General features: G+C 41.9%; 2 protein-coding genes across 2 annotated transcripts; one reads left to right on the top strand and one right to left on the bottom strand.

Moving 5' to 3' along the window:
* Nucleotides 1-630: 630 nt before the first annotated feature.
* Nucleotides 631-8,282, top strand: znf598 (zinc finger protein 598). Its single transcript, XM_020646982.3, has 12 exons — nt 631-881; nt 2,798-2,910; nt 3,756-3,885; nt 3,996-4,207; nt 4,359-4,576; nt 4,704-4,800; nt 5,049-5,236; nt 5,330-5,402; nt 5,493-6,373; nt 6,585-6,750; nt 6,881-7,028; nt 7,369-8,282. The coding sequence occupies exons 1-12, from the start codon at nt 708-710 to the stop codon at nt 7,741-7,743; spliced, it is 2,775 nt and encodes a 924-aa protein (XP_020502638.2). The 5' UTR covers nt 631-707; the 3' UTR covers nt 7,744-8,282.
* Nucleotides 8,283-10,150: 1,868 nt separating this feature from the next.
* Nucleotides 10,151-20,574, bottom strand: syngr3a (synaptogyrin 3a). The gene is made up of 4 exons (XM_020646936.3): nt 20,361-20,574; nt 18,275-18,509; nt 16,956-17,101; nt 10,151-14,845 (listed from the first exon to the last, which is right to left on the bottom strand). Exons 1-4 carry the CDS (start codon nt 20,460-20,462, stop codon nt 14,636-14,638), a joined length of 693 nt encoding a protein of 230 aa, XP_020502592.2. The 5' UTR covers nt 20,463-20,574; the 3' UTR covers nt 10,151-14,635.
* Between the last annotated feature and the right edge of the window lie 218 nt (nt 20,575-20,792).

Genomic DNA, 20,792 nt, shown 5'->3' with positions numbered 1-20,792 from the left:
TTATTTAACCTTTATTTAAGCAGAAATAAACTATTTTTCCAAGAGTGTCCTGGCCAAGACAGGCATCAGAGAAATTTACAGAGTTTTACACAAACAACGAGCCAAACATAAAAATTTACAAGAAAATACATTGTTGGACATTAAAAGACACATGGAGACAAAGCTACTGATTCTCATATTGATTGGAAACTTTACCCTAAATACTGAATATCTCAATCTTATGGGATAACTATTTTGAGAAGGAAAAAAAAGTCATTTCACCAAGTATTAGTAGTTAATGAATTAATAATTAACAGAGCTAAAACGAATATCTTTCAACAAACGTTCTCCTCTCCCAAAATTCTGCATTATTTGCAGTACACATCATTTTTTCTCTTACTTTAAGGAACAAGTTAATAATTCTTAAATTACAGTTTCTTTTATAATGAATAACCCAGCCTTTACACTCGGCCCGGTGTCCTGCACACACCTTGGTCACACACGTGGATCAGTCGTAAGAGACTGCTAATACACATGTTGCTGGATAGGTGTAAGCAGTGGCGAACCGGATGTGAGACGGTCCATCCTCATGCTGTACACATCAGCGGTACAGCAGTTACGTAACGTGACAGTAGCCCAGCCTATCATAATTACGTAAGCAACTCAGCGGCTTTGACTCTCCCTGCTAACGGACAGTGCTGAAGTTGTGTTGTGCCTTTAACACCATCATGGATTCAACGAGCACCAAAGAAACAGAGAAGCACTGCGTCCTGTGTTGCCAAGAAGTTGACATCTTCGCCTTAGGAAAATGCGACCATCCGGTTTGCTACCGCTGCTCCACCAAGATGAGAGTGCTGTGCGACCAGAAGTACTGCGCCGTTTGCCGGGAGGAGCTCGACAAGGTGGGCATTCCATCGCTACTGTGGCTCGGGGATGTCGCCTTCGGTGTTGCTAACTAGGCCGCGCTTGTCCTAGGCGCGCTGTGATAGAAAATGAGAACGAAAGCGGAATTCATAATAAATAAAATACATATCCAATAAACACGACAAGTCATAAGAAGTGTCTACCGACTGCTTAGGCTGCGTATCTCGCTGTCAGTAGCTTGGCAAAGGCAGTTAAAGCTACCATTAGCGGGTCCGTCAATGTAGCCTCGCTGGTTAGTTCGTCTGTCTGATCTCGAGTTCAATGGATTTGCTTGTTTCTGGTTTCTTTAATTATATTTAATGTTCAATGCGGTGTGGTTTTGTTATTCACTGAACTGTCAAAGCAGAGAAACCTGTTGTCAAAGCAGGTTTTCATACGACTTCTATTCAGGTGCTGGACCTATTTGGGCATAATGCGTGTCTGTCTGGCTGTCAGTACCTTATTTATTGGCGGGGAGGGGGGGCTTTATTCTCAGGTACAGGGGACTGTGTAGACAGCTGGCTAAATGGACTTCAGCCAACTTGCTCAACCTGGCTGGTCAGTGTCCTATCAGGTCGTCAATATCTGCCAATACACCCTCATTTAAATAACTTCTTACAACTCACTTTTATAAACTTGCTTTTAAGTGATTTCTCCCTTTAAAGGTCTATCCCTTCCTTTTATTCATTTTGTTGCTTTTAACCCTTTTTTATCTTCCTCTTCTTTAAATGTTTTAGCCTTTATATGTATCCCTTCCTGTATTCATTTTACTGCTCTTTTTTTTTGTATTACTTTTTATTGTCATCATGTCTTAACATGCAGTACACATGTTTTATATTCAACATAAAGATGACAGTATTTTACATTTTTAAAAGTGGTGTGGTGTCAAAAAGGTTGTGTCCCCCAGTGATGTGAAAATTCAAAAAAAATAAAAATAAAAATAACACTTACAATACATAAACATGTTTTACATTTTGTTTAAAAGTAGCTTGAAGTAAAACTGGGGTAGCTTGGATCTGTATGACATGAATTCATAAATGTTTCCCTCCATCAAGGGTTTCTTCCCTTTCTCTACGATATTTAACATCTTAAGGAAGGGCAAACAAATAAGTTAGTTATATTAAATAATAATAATTACAAAATAAATTAAATTAAAAGAAAGTGAAGAAGACTCAAAGGAGAAATAAAAGAAAGAAAACAAAGAGAACAAGACAAAAAAACTGCTCTTAGTCTTTTTAAATTCCTCCTCCTTTTATCTTTTAACTCTTCATCTCTCTGTTGCTTTATTCATTTAACCAATGTCCCGTTTATCCCTTCTTTTTATCTTCATTCTGTGTTTACAGCCTGTGATGTGATGTCGTCCCGCTCTCCCTCAATTTTAATTTTGTTCTCTCCTGGTTGATTTTAAACAAATTTTCCTTCACTGTACTGAACTGCCTCTCCATACCTGCCTGTTGACTCCATATCATTCCTGTCATTTGCATTTTTTACAATTTTGCCCTCTCTGTTGATCTCTGTTCTGTTGTTGTTATTGCTGTATTTGCTCTGTCTGTCACAGCACTTTGTAAACATTTGTTTTTAAAGGTGCTATATAAATAAAGATATTATTATTATTATTATTATTATTGTAATGTAGCGCGTGTGCGGTCATCATTGGAAAATATATGTTTTATGTTAAATATTCAAAGTTCAGTGTCAAAAATAGTTACAGCTAGACTTGTGCTTGCCAACCTTTTGTTGAACTGCTTGATCTTTAAAGCGTTTCTGAACTGTCAGGTAAATGCTTCCCCATATGCCACCACCCATGCAGTACTCATGAATAAAAAATCTTGTTTTTTTCACTGCCCTGCACACTAGCTTTGTTCATCCTATGAAGTTCAGCATTCTTATGGTCTGACTCTCCTGTTGTTCTCAGGTGGTGTTTGTTAAAAAAGTGGACGCCTTCTCGAGTCTGCCCTACCAGCTGTTCACCTGCGAGAAGAAGCATGATATCTATTTCGGTGATGAAAGGATTTATGCCCAGTACAGGTACTGCTCTGCTCCATACGTCATGATTTCGTTTTCTAGTGACTCTAGAAATGTAATCTGTCAAAAGTATCGCAACTACAATCAACAGGGACTCAACCAGTGTCTGTTCATTTATTCCCAATAGCCTTTAAAAAAAAAAAAGTAGCTAAAATCTAAGTAAGGGCTTAACAGAAACACAGTCACCAACATGGATAGGTCTGTGTTTGATTGAAAAAAAATGCTTTAACAGTGCAAATAGATTAATAACCAGCTTATTATTGTAGGATGGAAAGCTACACACATGTTTAAAATGTCAGAGAAGCATCTTTTTTCCACTCAGCGTGCTAAATAAATCACAGCGAAAAGATTTATAACTCTGTTCATAGGACTACTGGGACTAAAATAAGCCCTACACATTTGGAAAAGCCTCCTGTTTTGCATTCTGTAGATTTCAATACAGCATTTGTTATATTAATCCAGCTTGTTTTTTTTAACACTTTTGAAAACTTGTAATGAGAAAGCAGCCTGCTATTTTTTACACAATGACAATTAGTAGGATTTTGAGTAATTTAGACAATTGACACATTGTCCATTATTTTTATGGTCAGTCGTATCAACAAGGACAAAAGCTTAAAAAGAAAAACGTAAAAATCTTCTGTCATATTTTGTTTTTTAAGCTGTAAATAGAATCCTCACTGAAACGTTGCAAATGTATTTGTGCATTTTAGACATTGCTTTTGCTTTTCAAATCTTTATCAAATGTATTGTCCATATCATTTTCCTATGTAACAAGGAGCTCTTTTGCATTGTTTGTTTTGCTCTGATTGGGTTATCTCATGGTGTGCTTCTTTCTTTTTTTCCTCCAGGCATCTGCTGTTGCCAGAGTGCGTCCGCTGCTCGGAGCCTAAAGTTTTCTCAAAGTTTGAGGAGCTGGAGCAGCACATGAGGAAGCAGCACGAACTCTTCTGTTGCAAGCTCTGTTCAAAGCATCTCAAGGTATACCGATGAGGCTCTGCGGTCTTTTTTACAACATGTCATCTCTCATCAGACTGGATAATTTAAGTTAGTAGAGCTGTAAGAGAATTTAAACTTTAATCCTCCTCCAGATCTTTTCTCATGAGCGCAAGTGGTACAACCGGAAGGAGCTTGCACGTCACAGAGCACATGGAGACCCGGACGACACGAGCCACAGAGGACACCCACTCTGCAAGTTCTGTGACGACCGCTATCTTGACAACGATGAGCTGCTAAAGCATTTGCGCAGGGACCACTACTTCTGTCATTTCTGTGACGCAGATGGCTCGCAGGAATATTACAGGTGTGTATTAAAAAAAGCTCAGAAACAACACTTGGTATTACAGTTTGCATGCTGCTTCTGTTCAGTTTTAATTACTAAAATCACAATGTGTATACGAGTCGTCTTCAAAAATACAAAACTAACTGTGAAAGTTTGAATTTGCAAACAACAGTGATTATCCGTACCTGAGCGACCACTTCAGAGAGAGTCACTATCTGTGTGAGGAGGGCCGCTGTGCCACGGAACAGTTCACCCACGCCTTCCGCTCTGAGATCGACTACAAGGCCCACAAGGCCGCCGCACACAGCAAGAACCGAGCGGAGGCGCGGCAGAACCGCCACATCGACCTGCAGTTTAACTATGCTCCAAGACAACAGAGGAGAAATGATGGTAAGTGATCATATTATTATTTTTTAATAATAATAAAAAAGATATCAATCTCTCTATTATAGAGGATTGTTGTTGATATAACTGGTTTGAAATCTGTGATTGTGAGTAAACACAAGTGTGTCCGTAGGTATGGTGACGGGTGAGGACTATGAGGAGATGCGTCAAAATCGAGGAGGAAGAGGAGCACGGCTCCAGGGAGGACAGAAGAGCTGGAGATACTCTCGGTGAGTCTGCACTCACAAAATAGAAAAAGAAAAACACACTGGCAAGCAGTGAAGAGTATGAAGCAGCTTCTTTATGTGCACAAGGATGCACCAGTTGTACACCTGTGACTTATTTAAGTTTCAATAGTAGGGCTGGGGATCTTTGGGTGTCTCACAATGCGATGGAGAATCTGTTTTAGTATTTATGTTTAGCTGTCTTAATGCGAAACAACAGTGTACGATATGTGACTGTGCTCTTGTCCTCACAGTGAGGAAGAGGACAGGGAGTTGGCAGCTGCTCGGCGGGCCTCCATGGCTATGCGTAGACAAGAGGAGAGGGCGGCAATGCAGGAGAGGAGTGCTCTCAAACACTCCAGAGAGGAGAGAACGGAGAGACCTGAACCAGAGGAGCCCAGACACCGGACCGGACAAATCAAACCAACAAGCAAACCTCCAGGTGTGTTTTTGCCTCATCTCATGGGATCCCTGTAGTCTTTAGCAGAATCAAGAATTCACTCAGAGTTTTTATTGTTGTTGTTCTATTTCACAGTAAGAACAATGAAGAGCAATAATCCAGAAGAAGATGACTTTCCAGTGTTGGGAGCCACAGCAGCCGCATCCATGTAATTAATTTCCTCACAGTTCAAGCTGAAATCCTCGTATAAACCATCCTGTGCTGAAATATTTACTTTGAGTTGTGTCTGTGTCTTCAGTGTAAAGCCAGCTCCCGCAGTAGTAACAGCAGTCCAAACTGCTTTGAAAGAAGACGACTTCCCGAGCCTCTCAGCTGTTGCTGTATCATCGCCCATGACCCCGGCGTACTCAGCCCAACCCAGGAAGACTTCCTCATTCCACGAGGAGGACTTCCCCGCTCTCGTCTCCAAAATCCGGCCCCTAAAAACCGCAGCCGGCAACAAGTCGGCTTGGTCAGGCCACACTGCTGTAGCTAAACCCACCGCTCAACCGCCTCCTCCCTCCAGAGCTCCCACTCAGGTCCCCTCCGTCTCCTCCGGCCCTCAGCTCCTCTCCTCATCAACCTCGTCGTCCTCACGCAAGAAAAAAAAAGTAGGGGAGAATGGGAAAGCGGCGTCCACTCGCTCTCCGCCTTCTTCGGATGACGACGGCAGAGGATTGACGCAGAAGGAGTTCCGCTCGGTGCCCACCATGTTGGATATCTCTTCTCTGCTCACAGTTAAAGGAGGAAACAGCAAACCTCCCACAGCGACCTCCAACACTCCCAACCCGACCCCCAGCAACGATCCATCTGCCTCTAAAGCCAGCAAGAAGAAAAAAACGCCGAAGAACACCGCCGCTCCCTCCACGTCTGTGTCCTCGGCGTCAGGGACCACACAAACGCCGAGCTCAATCTCAGTGGAAACGGCAGCACAGAAGGAGAACGTACCTGAGAAAACGTGGATCAAACCGTCTGGTACTGTGACTGCACCGCTTACAAGTGGATTGACTAATGGTCACCCGGAAAAATCTACACGAATAAGCAAGGAGGCTGTCGCTGTGAAGTCAAACCCCAACACAGACCCCCCTCTGGAACAGGAGGAAGAGTTCCCTGCTCTCATCGCCAACAAACCTCCACCAGGTACAGCACTTTGACTTTTAACACTCTCTACTTTATTTTAGCAGCAACTAGTGGGAATTTCCATATTTTGTTGGTAACGGGACTGAACCAGCGACCCTCAAGTTCTCAACCCAAGTCCTTACTGCCGCCCCCTGAGTCTTTATTATTTAGATCATGTTATCCTGCCTCAATATAAAATAATAAGAGGACTCACACTCTTTTTATCTTTCAGGCTTCAAGACCTCCTTCCCTGTGAAGTCCTCGGCTCCCGCCCCATCCTCCGCTGTGCCCCCACCTCCACCAGGCCTGGGGGTCTCAGCCACTAAACCTCCCCCAGGCTTCACTGGGATCCCCCTCAACAGCAACGTGGTGGAGCCGGCTCCTTCTGCAGTCAACATGTGAGACAACCTCCCCTTTTTTTTTTTTTTTTTTTTTATACAAACAGGCTACTTATGAAATGTTAACATTGACCCTGTTAGGTGCAAAGTGAGTTTATGTGTGCCCCCCCCCCCCCCCCGAATCTCTCAGACCCCCCAAGATATCCAGCAGTGGTTACCTGGTACCAGAGGACTTTCACCAGAGGAACCTGGAGCTGATCCAGTCCATCAGGAAGTACCTCCACAACGATGAGTCAAAGTTCAACGAGTTCAAGAACTTCTCCGCGCAGTTCAGACAGGTTCTCCTTTTCATCCATTTCTTGTGCATGAATAATAACAAACACTTATTAGTTCTTCAAAAAATACTGTACTTGCTTATGACAGCTGGATCAATTTGTGATAGCAGGATGGATTAAAGGGGCACTCTTGATCCAAATAAACACAAATTAAATCAATAAAAAGTTCAAATTTGATTAAATGCTGCAAATCAAAAGTAGAAACTTCATCTCTTTAATAATAGGAAATCATTCAAATGACGCACAACATTTCAAGATAAGCCTAATTTTCTCTACGGCTGTGACATCATTAGTTATTAAATATATCTATTTGAGGTGTCCCTTTCTCTCTTTTGATTCTCAGGGTGTGATATCAGCAGCCCAGTACCACTGCAGCTGTAGGGAACTGCTCGGCGACGACTTCAACCGCATCTTCAACGAGCTGCTGGTTCTCCTGCCGGACACGAGCAAGCAGCAGGAGCTGCTGACCGCCCATGGTGACTGTAAGGCGCTGGAGAAGCAGTCCGGCGCCGGAGGAGGAAAGAAGAACAAGAACAAGAAGAACGCCTGGATGAAGCCGACCACAGCGGACAACGCAGCAGCTGAGCTGGACTGCCAGGTGTGTCCCACTTGTAGACAGGTACTGGCCCCTAAAGACTTCAACTCCCACAAGACCCTGCACAACAGGGACAACGAGGAGTTCCCTTCCCTGCAGTCAATAAGCCGTATCATCAGCTAGCCTTGATTTCTTTTCCGTCTGTGATCTGTTTGCCAACTATTGGGCAAATGTTCTGATGCCCTGTCAAAGCCGCCAGTGTGGGAAACAGCAGCCCGTGTCCATGTGTGACCATTTCCGAGGGGAGTTTCCAGCTTGTATATCATTTTGATTGGAATCTAACATGGTTTGAGGTGTTTCTTTTCTTTCAACGGGGATACCATCGATAGGTTCTCGTGAATGCTTTCACAGTTTGTAGCGTTGCTCCATCTCAACCCTCATTTCCACTCATATCCTTTGAGGCTGTCTCCAGCTGGAACTGGCACTTTGAATTTATTTAATGAAAGAGGAGAGACTGTTGTATGCTTTAATAGAAATCATTTCTCTCTCTTATTACTAAAATGTACGGAAACATTTTCTACCTTGCTTTGTGTTTTTGTTTTAACAAAAGACACTTGTGTTTTGTTAACATCAAGGTTGATGAAGTACTGTATGTATGATTCCCCAGCAGAGCTGCTCGGTTAAACAACGAAATAAAAAATAAATAAAACAAAAAAACTCTGCTCAACGGTTTAGCACGAACATCTTTAAGTGTTGCTGTTTCATTGCCTTTACTTTGTTGGTTGCTTGATGCAGAGGAAGGGGCTGTTAGAGGTCGCTGAAGGAGATAAGCAAGACTTAGAAGTTCAATCAAATGTCACTTCAGTTATTCTAACAATTCTCTTTTTTTCCACTCACCATTACACATGTTGTATCGGCTGATTGATCTATCAGTTTGTCCAATGGAAACAGGAAAACACAGACACTGATTCGTCTCTATCATGACTTATCTACTTTTAAAAAAAATCAGCCTTTAAATGAGAAGTTACCTTTTCAGTTTTATTAGCGTTTACAGTTTAATAATGGTACCACGAAGAAATACCTTCTTCTATCATCTCACTACACGCACAATAAAACAGCTTTAAATCCAAACCTTTGTGAGTCGCTGCTCGTCCAGCGTTGACACTCTGGGCCTGTTCACTCGATTAGATGCAGCACGGGGAACTGGTGACACGCAACACACTCCTCTCATCCTCTCTCAGGATGCTAAGCTTACACCTGTGTGTGTGTGTGTGTGTTTCTCTCTCCTGTGGTATGTAAGTGTCTGTGTGTGTGTCTGAATGAGTATGCATGTAGAGTTTATGTGTAAACATCTTTCTGGCTTCAATAAAGCTGTTTCTATCAGCACTGTATGTTTCTCTATCTTTCATAGAGTGATGTGTGTGTGTGTGTGTGTGTGGAGAGAGGAAAGTGCAATCTTTAAGTTCTGCATACTGACATGATGAGATATACAAACACAAACTTTATTTTTTAACGTTTTATGTGCATGTAATTTACATCAGCTGTGGGTGTGTTTTTAAGATATATTTATTAATTACATCATGAAATACAAAGATCATTAAGGACCACTTAGGCCACTCAAAAAGTATTTTTATATATATATATGGATATTTGTGTTCCACAAGGAGGTAAACAGGGCTGTAGAAGGGCATCAACCCAGCAGTAGGTTCGGTACCTGCTCCTTTGTGTGAGAAAGAACAGTAGGAATCTAGGAGCACTGCCAAAAAAAAACTCCTCAAAATGACCTCCAGCAGGCTGCCAGTGTATCAGAAACAGACTCCATGAGGCTGGCATGAGGGCCCAGCGTCCTCCAGTGTGACCTCTGCTCCAGTGTGACCACAGCCCAGCGATTCGCAGCTTGATTGGCATTTGCCAGAGAACACCACAATTTGGCAGGTCCACCATTTCCCCCCCCCCTGTTCTCCTCTCAGATGAGAGCAGACAGTACTACTGCGTCTCCAGACTCTTTCACACCTGTCACATGTGCTCTTTGTGAACCTGCCTGTTCCAGTGTTCTCTGGCAAACGCAAATGGAAGTGCACGGTGCTTTCATTTGCACCAAAGCCGGTGTTAATGATTCACTATCGCTTGTGCTTCCTAAGCGAAACAGATTGATGTCCCTGAAGTTTAACTGACTGGGTGTCATACTGTGAGGATCAAGTGTTCCTTTATCGTCCTCAAGTGATTGTTGAATGCAAGTTGTCTATAAAAGGAAAAATCTAAAACTGAACATTTCAAAAACTGACAAAGGAAATAAAATATGAAACAATCAATATATAAATACAAATGAGGTCAAATAGAGTCAAAAGTGTTGCCCTATAGTTCTTCGCAGTTATGTTGAAATTTGAAGTTCGCACATTTACCTTGTGTAGAAAACCAAAACAGTTCATGCAACCAGTTTCTGAAACATGGCGGATTTTTTTTTTTTTTTTGTGCACTTTCAATATGAGATTTGACACCATGAAGTGAAACATGCTTCAGGTCTTTCCCTCCCACATCTATTATTACAAAATGAATATATATGAACACATTTCAAACAGGCAGTCCAAAAGATGTTCTCTTTTTTTTTTTTATTGAAGTGACGGTCAGACTTCAGTCCAGAGACATTCAGGTAATAGACAGTGACACACATCTCTGTACAGCGTTTTTACACTGAAGAGGTCGAACACCTTCAGAACAGGAAGAAACCATTGGTTAAAGTAACATGTTTAAAGGGGAAGCACGCTACGAAAAAAAAATCCATATTTACTTATTTGTCGGTCGATGGGGGATTCAATTTGTATTAATATTGTGGGGGAGATACTGTTACATCCATGCAATGAATTATACTTGAATCCACACAGCTGATGGCACCGCACATCATCACCTTTTATGATGTCAACCAAACAAAGCGACAGCATGATCACATGCCCCGCCGGAGAGTGGAGAATCAAAGTATCTCCAACAAACAGTGCATTCTTGTTCATAAATAATCGTTATTAATGTTTTCAATTTATTTTTCAGTAATACAGGACAAACCAGACCCGAGACATCATCACACACAGGTTCCATTTACTTCAATAACATACTGAGTTTTACAATCAACCAATAATACCACAGTAGTGTACATGGGCCAGAACATAAAACAGAGAATGCTTTTTATTATCGTTTTTATCTACCACACGTACTGAAGAAGAGACTGAAGCACTGAGAACAATAACACGACCTGACCTCACAGTACCCCAAACTACCCAATAGTACCCCAGTAGTACCTAATATCCCCCATTAATACCCCCCCCTCCCCCTCCCTCCCTTTGGCCTAACCAGTTTACAGGTAACTAGCAGACCTGTCATACAAGATTTAAAGAACTATACTGGTGTTTTTCACATTCTAGCAAGCTCATCCATACTTCATATTATTACCGACGTTTTCAAAAGCATGCCACGATGTTGTGAATTGATTTCCTCAACTGTGAGAATGCAATAACTTTTTTTTTAATTTGATCCGATAACTTCTTATTTAGTTAGTAGGATAACACTTGTTAGTTTAGGATGCCGAACTTCACCACCAACAATGACTCCTCGCTTTATAAGGAGGTAAAATAGGCTACTGATGTTATATGACCATAAATAGCATAGAAATGGGGTTTGCAGAGGCTCCCTTAAAGAGAGCATTTCAAAACTCTTTGCATTCACACACTTTGTAGTCTAGATGTGAAACCTGAGCGATAAACAAAAACCATCGAGTCAGTTTTGGACGCTGCATGCTCGTACTGGTGTGATATTAGAAGAAAGACTACAACAGGCAGTTTTGAGGATCTGTTTCTTTTAGGAAAGCCATTTGTCTCATTGTTCATACTGCCTGAAGGTAAAAGCCTACAACATGAAAAACTACAAAGTATAGTCCTTTATTATGTATCAGAGAGATTTGATGGTACCAAAACCCCGCCCATTAAAACCCCTTGGTGTTGCACCCTTTCCCAAACCCAAATCCTGACAGGAAAATGCCGTTATTTTATCCTTTTTTTTTTTAATCACCTATTTAACTTTAAACCCAACGATAGTTTGGTGATTCAACTTGAAAAAGAAAAAGTTCACAGGTAAATCTTTAAGTGGCTCTGTTTCATAAGACTACTTCATTATCACTTTTTTCTAACACTCTTCTCACTTCTTTAACTTTTTTATTGTGAGTTTTAACTTTGCTTTTTTTTAGAAAGTAGATAAACCATTCTGCTCTTAAATACAACTTTTTTAACGACTTGAAGTGGAATTCTGAAACGGTTGTGTAGAGCAGCTAACAGTCCTGGACTCTGGGGGTCTCTCTGAAGTCTCTCTCTTTTTCCAGGATTTAAAGGACGATAAATAAAACGAGAGACAATCCTGTCTGCTGCACTGTTGGCTGGATCTCACTTTGTAAAACATATTCTATATTTTCAAGTTGAGAATGACATAGTATTCAATATATAATGAGTTCTATACAATATTTCCATGCGTTTATTCTTATGATTTCTTCAATAAAGCCAGATAGCCAGATGTCCTGATGCTGCAGTACCTACCTTGTTCTGCAGAGGGCACTGTTCATACATGAGCTGTAAGAAAATCAGGCATTCTACAGGTCAATTATATCACTTACATGTTTTGGGGGTTCATTTTGACTCAATTAAGTAAAGAAAAATCTTACTTTTATACTTTTAAGCCAACTGATAACATATTAAGCAGAAATACTTTTTTTTTTACAGTGGGGGGGAAACAATAAAACTTTATAACAGATGTTTGATTTCCTCCTAAAACTTTGACAAACACATGTTCAAGAAAATAACTTTTATGCACCACAAAAACTTTATACACATCAACACACGTTCACACATGTTCACGCAGACCCACACGTCTCTCAGGCATGCTAACACGTGCACATGTCTCTCTCTCTCTCTCTCTCTCGCTCTCTCTCTCTCTCTCACACACACACACACACACACACACACACACACACACACACACACTAAATCTACAGGTTGTCTGATGGCGAGTGTACGTGAACCACAACAAAGACACTGCTACACACCGACATAGTTGTCATGGTTACTATCTTCATGGGGGCCTTCAAGTGACTCTCATCCACCCAAGCCTGTCTTTGTCACCATGGCAACAAATTCCAAACCCTTCCCCCCCTTCCCCATCAGCAGGATCAATAAATTAGCCAGCTAGCTATCCTTATCCAATAAAGAGATTTTTTTTTTCTTTGCCTGAGACTGAATCCTCATCTGTGGCCCCTCTCTGCTCTGTGATCACGTAAAAATGGACATTAACATCATCGTAGTGACGTGGTAATAAAAAGACAGCAATAAGGAAACAGGGCAGTTTGGCAGCTTCTAAAGAGTAAACATAAAAAGACCTGACTTCCCCAGAATCCCCCCCAACTCGCCCCGTTTTAACACGCACAGCACTCCACATATGGCTGTCTCAAATAACACACCACAAACATAAAGGAAACGTAACACAACAGGCCTTTTTGGAACAGACACACACCGGGACGCCCACTTCTCAGAGGCAGAAGTAAGACCCCAGTAGTTGCCATTTTGTGTCTCTCCAAAGAAGTTTTTTGTCTCTTTTAGTTAATTTGTGTATTTCTAGGTTTCTCCTTGTATGTTGTGTTTCTTTGCAGTTTTGTTGTACATAATTTTTTGTCTCTTTTTTTTTGTCTCTTTGTTGTAATTTTATCTTTGTAGATGCTTTTTTCTCTTTGTCTGACATTCCAACTCAAAATGTTCAAAGTCACATCAAACAGAGTTTCTGGCCCATGGGGGGTCAGGTGGCTCCTGTGCGCGCTAAGCCAATTCAGTAATCCATGCCTGCCTGGCACAGAAACACAACACTCGATAGTTATTCAACGTGGATTAAAAGTTTCCCCGAATGAACAACCTGGAGAAACTGCCCGTTGTTTAGTAATGAACTGGAACCACACAGATCCAGCTTCTGTGCCAATGTAAGGAACTTTTTGCCTCACAACACTGTTTTTTATTTAAATTGTGTTTCAGAGAAACTTTCCACTACATACAGGAAGACGATAATATTTGATGAGAGGATATTAAAGTTGCTTGGTGAATACTTATAGTACCTACATTGGCAACAAGCGGATGAAATGTTCCCTCAGGCAACTCTTCTTATCTGAGAAGCTCAATCAAAGTCAGATCAAATATTCTAATTTAAAAATGAGCCTGAAATGTGTTATCACAATCGGAAACTAGTATGTCATTTGAGACAGTGTCTACATTTTTTTTTTTTTCAAATCTGAGAGTGAATAGCCGACCTACAGTACATAATACACCTACCTACAGACCTACATGAGAAGTTGAGATATTGCACTTGGTCACAAAACATCGTCGTTGTTGTTTTCTTACAGCATGTGAAAAATCTACTAAATTAAGTCACTGTCTGAGACACACGTTACAGTATGGCACTTAGTTGTTGTCTAAGTTTGGAAACATGCAGATTCAACACACAGGATCACTTCTAACTGCAGCGGGGGGAAAAGAGGGAGGTGAAAATAAAAAAATCACATTCCCCGTACTGTTTGGCATGAAAAGGGGATTTAACACTTGAATGAAGGAGAAGAAAACGATGAAGGTGCTGTATGTGAACGCCTTATGCACTATTTCTGTCGAATGCTGCTTTGTGGTTGAGTCACACACCTGTTGATCCCTTCATCTCTTTCATATTCTTGTGTTTGAAACACAGCACAGCGGCCTCCTCCTCTACATTTCCTCCTCTTGTTTTCTCTTTTTCTCATCTGCTTCAGATCTGACAACACTGGGTGTGCTAAAACAGGAAATGCTGTTCATAATAGAGGTCTAGAAAAAGTGCAGAAAAAGCTGGAATGTCAAGGAAGGGAAGGATACAAGAAGAGGAAACAAAGAAGGCGAGGCCGATGTTCAACCATTTTTGAAAAACTCAGCCCGGGTAAACACGCAAACAACTGCAGGTTTAACATCGCAGAAAGCAATTCTCCATTACTTTCCTCCTCTTCCTCTCCTAACCTTCTTCTTCAGGTCTTTCACTTCTAGTAAATGGGAACCTGGTACGTGGGGGCTGCGTTGTTCTCGGTGAATGGTGGGCTCTGGTAGGTCTCTGTGGTCTCGGTGGTGGCACCTACTGGTGAGTTGGAGGGGTAAGGCTGGGTGGGTGCGCCGCCGTCCATGTGCTCCGTGGTGAACAGAGTCATGTCTGTGCCGAGCAGATACTTCTGGACTGCACGCACTGTTAGACCAGCCTACGGGGACAGAGGGAGGCGAGGAAGCAACCTTTAAAAACAATCTTTTAAATAAAGTATTGCACTTTGTGTTTTATATAATCACCAAAGGCATCAAGCTGACTTGACTTGCCTTTAAGGAATGTTTGAAAAATGCATTTTCAACAAGACTAATACCAATCTCATATCTGTTGATTTAACAAAGACAATAGCCAGCAGTTGCTTAGCTCAACATAAAGACTGGTCCCAGTTGGAGACGGCTAGCTTGGATATCCCTGAAGGCAATCTTGGAACCCATTATTTATTGGCTGACGACATTTTAGCCTCCAGGAGCATTGGCCAACTTTTGGGTGGAACCGGTGTAGCCAGCCGTTAGGGCTAAATGACTACTGGCCAAGACTTCCTTTTCCACGTGTTGCCTTTGTTTACAGTTTGACTAGCAACATAAGAAGAAGAGTTGGTGTTGAGTCTCAACGTCCAAGTGCAGTTTGTTCTCTGCGCTTGCAAGCAGTTATCTGTTTAAAGAGCTGAATCATCATTAGCAAGGTTGCCAATGTGTTCAGACATTGCCTTGAGTAGGACTGCATTCTGCCCCTCCACACAGACGTTTTTCCTGTGTATGTAGCCCGTGCCAGCTGAAACGCTAATGGATGATACTTCTCATTGTATAAAACAAAAACCCCACTTATGAGAACCAAAATCTGTCCTGGGAGATTACATTGAAGGTAATACGATTGTCATTTAACTATTTGCCGGGCAACCAACAGAGATTCTAGAGAAATTACTTCCCCAGACAGATTTGTGATCAATTCTGCAGAACTGTGCTGTGATTGCTAAGTGCTATTACACACCACATTCACATGGCGGCCATTTTCCCCTCCATCCCCTCTCAGATGTGAGCTGTAGTAACATTGCACTGATGGTGTTCCAGGCTGTTCATGGTTTATTGAGAATTTGAGAAATGGTATTATTTTATCTCTACAAGATTGATTAGCCACTGAAACAAACAACATGTCGTGAAAATCAGGAGGGACACTAGGTCATGTTTTGTTAACTGAATGTACTCGATAACTCTTTGGCTACCGTCAGACAACAGTTAGCTTTAGCGGTCAACCTCTTGCTAGCTAATGTTAACATAAGCTGTAAATGTTCGTATGCCCTTTTTATAATGTTGTTTTATAACACTATCACACAGTAGGCTACTGTTAGCACTCGCTCGTGCTAAAAACAGCTGTGAAGTTGTTGAACGCTGACACAAGCTGTTGGTAAGGTAGCTAATAACTTATCTACTCTGTTTTTTTTTTTTGTATAAAAACCAGATGAGCCTTAACAATCAAGGTTGAAAATGTAATAATCAAAGACTGTGTGAAATGGGCAACATAACAGCTCCCCTAATGTGAAGCCAAACCCCCCCCCCCCCCGCCTCCCTCATGTTACAAGATGGGACGTGGGTCTATAACTATAAAAGCAACCATGCTGATAATTATTCAAAGTATGTACAGGGGAACACATTTAGAGTGTAACGTGATAAGTTTAAAATTTTAATCATAAATGGATTACTGTCAATAGTTGAGGTCATGGGAGGATTATTGGACTGGGGGACAGGATGCAGGCGCATAGATGCCTCTAATACAGAGCCTGTTTAAGTGTTATTAACTTTTCTCTTTAGCTCAACGAAAAGCAGGAGTATCCTAATCATTTTACTCACCTCCTTATAACGCTCTTTCCTTTGATGTGTTCTGATAATATATAGAAACCTGTGTTTTTTTGTGTGAAATAAAGTACATTTGTACCCTCTTTCTGTGACAAAACAAAAGGAGGCCTTGCATGCATCAGTACCCAGGAGCCTATTGTCTCATAATCTGCTCCTGGCTTAGATAATATATGGTGTTAATTCAATAGCTGTGTGTATTTTATTTTGAAAAAAACCCTGATTATAAGAAGCAAAATATTTGCTCAGTAAGGTGCAGGAAAGGTTAAGGTTAATGTTTCACCACTTAACAATGCCCCTAACCCAACCGAACAGCTACTGAGCTTACAAAGAAATCAGTAAACCACGACTTATTTTTTCTATCACAAATGTTTTTTTTTTTTTTTTATTGTTTGTATTTCTAATTTTGCAAGTTCTTACCCAGGTGATTATAGAGAAGAAAGAGAAGGTGATGGCCGCCCGAGCTGCATCTGCCCCCTGGTTGAGCGGCAGATCATCAGGTGAGGTCCGAGACCACTGATTAGCGAGGAAGCAGAAACTTACAAAGTACAGGAAAGTCCAGACACCTGCAGGGAAAGCAGAATAAACCCATGAGGTACTTTTTTTTAAGAACAGAGAGAAAGGTGATTTCCAGTCTAACTTTGAAACAGATCAAAGTGCAGCTGTTGATTTCTTGATTCCTGTCTCGATAAAACAGTTCTCTGTTCCCTTAAGAAATAAAAAAATACTCTCACTTCTCAAATAACTTTCATATGAGTCAATATTCCTCTTGAAGCAGCTGACTGAAACAAAGAAGTAAGCCTTGTAGTGACAATTTGGGGAAACAGTCCTTCAAATGCTGCTTTTCAAATCCAATCAAGCATCTATGAGGACAATGGTAAAGGTGTGTGTGTCTATACGTTTGTTAGGGGCAGGGTAACTCACTGTGTGATGTGATACCAGATACAAGGCTCCAGATAACGATAATATCATGATACAGCGGCTCTGCGATTGTTGACATAGCAAGACAATGATATATAACAATATCTGATTACAGTGCTTAATTTCTTTACGTCTTTTCACCGCTGTCAGAAATTATATCGCTTTTCTCTTTTTTTTCCCTTGTCTTCTGTTCATGTTACACTCATTGTCAGAACAGTCATACCCAGAGGCGCTGCTTGTCAACAGGCGTGGGAAGGCAACTGCTTGGGGCCCCAGACCAGCACCCTGTGGTATTACAAACTTAAATCCAAAGCGGTGGCCCAAAATGTGCATTTTTTTATTTTTGCAACTGCAGTCGGAAACCTCCCTAAGGGGGGCCCCATCTGACAGCCCTCGCTCTCTTTCCCTGCTAAACGTTGCATGCAATATTGCTGTGAAGACCAGAGTTTGTCAATGAAGGTCAACATATACAAATGACGAGGAATTATCGGTCTATAGGAGAGAAAAAAGAAATAGGAAGAAAAGGAGTTATCGTTGTGAGACTCCAGACATGATGGTGATGGATGCTGGTTGGAGGGCCCCCCCATTGACTTTTGCCCTGGGCCCCCACTGACTCTAGAATTACCACTGGTCATACCTATCACCCTTATCTTTAAGACCAATCATACCAATCACTCTTGTCTAAAAAGAACAGTCATACCAATCACTGACAATCTAAGGCTGACTATGAATCAATCAAATTACAGACGCTGTCCAGTGAACCCCCCTGATTCATATTAAATCATTTCCGCCAGGTGAGAACACATTTGCCTCCTCACCCGAGAAGCCGATTTCCAGCATGATGGCCTTCTTTCTGTCTTTGACGGAGCTGATGGAGGAGAACTTGTAGTCGAGCAGGAAGAAGAAGGAGCACGCCAGCAGGCCCACCATGCCCATGAACACGCCGTAGTTGCACGCGTCAGCATTCTGGTTGAAGACACAGTGGAGACGCTCGCTGCCGAAGTTAACGTAACCCTCGTTCACGATGGAGGCGAAGACCACCAGGGAGAATATCTTTAGAAGGGGACATAAGAGATTTGAAAGGACAGACATAAAACATTCAGATGATTGCACAGATAATCGATGGATAGATCATTGTCTGTTTTACAAAAACTTTGTCCCAGGCTCTCTGGAAACAGGATTATGTCAGGACTACTCGAGAGCTTCTCTTTGAGCATGCTCAGACCAGAAGCGTTAACCTAATTTCCTCTATTTCACTTTGACTGACTGAGAAGGTGGATGCTTCACTTCCCCTCAAGAATCACACAGTCCTGCGGCAGTGTGTGTGTGTGTGTTTGTTTGTGTGTGTGTAGGCTACAAGAGTCTGCAACTTTAGCTATTAACTTTCTGTTTCCTGTTTTTCCCATTTTTATGAATAACAGCCTTCTTTAAGTTTGATCTGCTCTGATTTCTCCTCTGATCTGGTCTGGCCCATTGAACCTGGTCAGCTGACTAACACTCGATGACAGAACAGGGCCATGTGATGCACACACACACACACACATAGAAACATGGACCTACACATGGGGGTGTGGGTCATATGATGGCGGAGGGCCACACGTTGGGATAATGTCAGCTCCACAATTGAAACGAATTGAATGTGTACGTATAATCTGAGCAGATAACACACACTCAGGTGCTTTTAGTGAATCAGCACGAGAACGCTGATTATGAGTCCAAGATCTGCTTCTCCACATGGAAACAGGACCTTTTAACTGATTGCTGTGTGTGCTTTTAGAAAAATTGTAGCCTATAGTAAATTGTAGTTCTTCCAACACAGATTGCAGATGCATGCTGAGTATGAACCTGCAAGGTGAAATGATGTCGAACATTTGGAAGATTTTCAGCTGTAAGCAGCTAAAAGGAAGAATAAACTTCAACGCATGATATCCAAAATTGCTGTAAAAATGATTTAGGTTGCTTGAATTGTAGGTGTGTGTTGTTTTCCTCTTTAATTATCTTATCTGGAAATCAGGTTTCTGTGTAACCTTTCCATCCACAATAGAGAGAAGCAACTCATATATTATAATAATAATACAGTTATGCAATCAAATGGATCGTGAACACGGTTTATAGTTTGCTCTCTCCCTCTCTCTCTCCCGTGTGTGTTCGCGGATCTCTGCACTGCTAGAGGAGACCTTCTGCGTGTCACTTAAAGGTGATGCGTTACATCAAACGTCAGGGCACGACGCGTCTCCGCGGCCCGGCCCGCGAGCGTAATGATGATCACGGACCAATCAGAGGTGGGATGACGGACGACGACCGTTTAGGGCAAATCAGCAAAATCATTGGCTGAATATGGTATGTGAGATATTAATGCACTGTGTGTGAGTGTAAAGACAGTGAAAACTAACAGTTGAATAATAAGGTATACAATAATAACATTTGACATAACAGGAATGAGGAGGCTGAGGATCGAGTCAGCTGCGGATATGTTCAATTTTTTTCTACACAATCCGGGTCTGGTCCATTGCACATCTGTGCCTGTTTCCAATAAAGCAAACAAAGCAACATGTTTACAGGATACTAGATCTGTTTCTCCCTCATAAAAAAAAATAAATAAAATCTCTGCTGTGGGATCAGTTTCATGGTCAGGGTGTCAGACAGCCACCAGGCCCTGGTTACACCCTGGACGCTATGTTTTTACATAAATAGACTCCCGGTAAAAAAATGTAATTTACACACACTGCTTATTAATTAGCCTTTCGCTTTTCTTGGGTCTATTTTAACGGGGAGAACCCGTCACGGATCTCGCGCAGCAGCGACAACAGAGAGGACCCCCCCCTCACCCCCCCCTTCTCACACACATACACACAAGAAAACAGCAGTCCTGTTTATTAAAAAAAAAAAAAAAAAGGCTCTCACCCAGGACAGCACTCGGAGGATGGTCTGCGGCTGTTTTGCAAAGGCAATCGGGTCGACAGTGGCTCCGGCCCGGCCCGCTCCGAACGATCCCACTCCGTCCATCTTCTGACTGTGGCTCTCTCTCTCTCTCTCTCTCTCTCTCCGTGTGTGTGTGTCTGTGCGCTCCTCGCGGCTCCACGCTCACGGCTCCACGGCAGGATGGGTGCGCTGCTGCTCTCTGCGCGCACCCACAGCGCGTGCACAGTGAAGGAGGACGCCGCGAGAGTGTGGGAGTATGCGTATTTGATGGGTTAATCCATTAAGGACCATGTTGATATTCATATACAAATACAGAATTGTATAACCTATGCTTATATTAAATCATTAGAGTATTTATTCCATAAAAAAAAGGCCTCTTAGTAGGCCAACCCGAATTACGCAACTGCTACCTTC

Source organism: Labrus bergylta, chromosome 16, assembly GCF_963930695.1.
Source record: "Labrus bergylta chromosome 16, fLabBer1.1, whole genome shotgun sequence".
Lineage (NCBI taxonomy): Eukaryota > Metazoa > Chordata > Actinopteri > Labriformes > Labridae > Labrus > Labrus bergylta.
The sequence above is the reverse complement of the archived record's forward strand: the minus strand, read 5'-3'. Positions and strand labels throughout refer to the sequence as shown.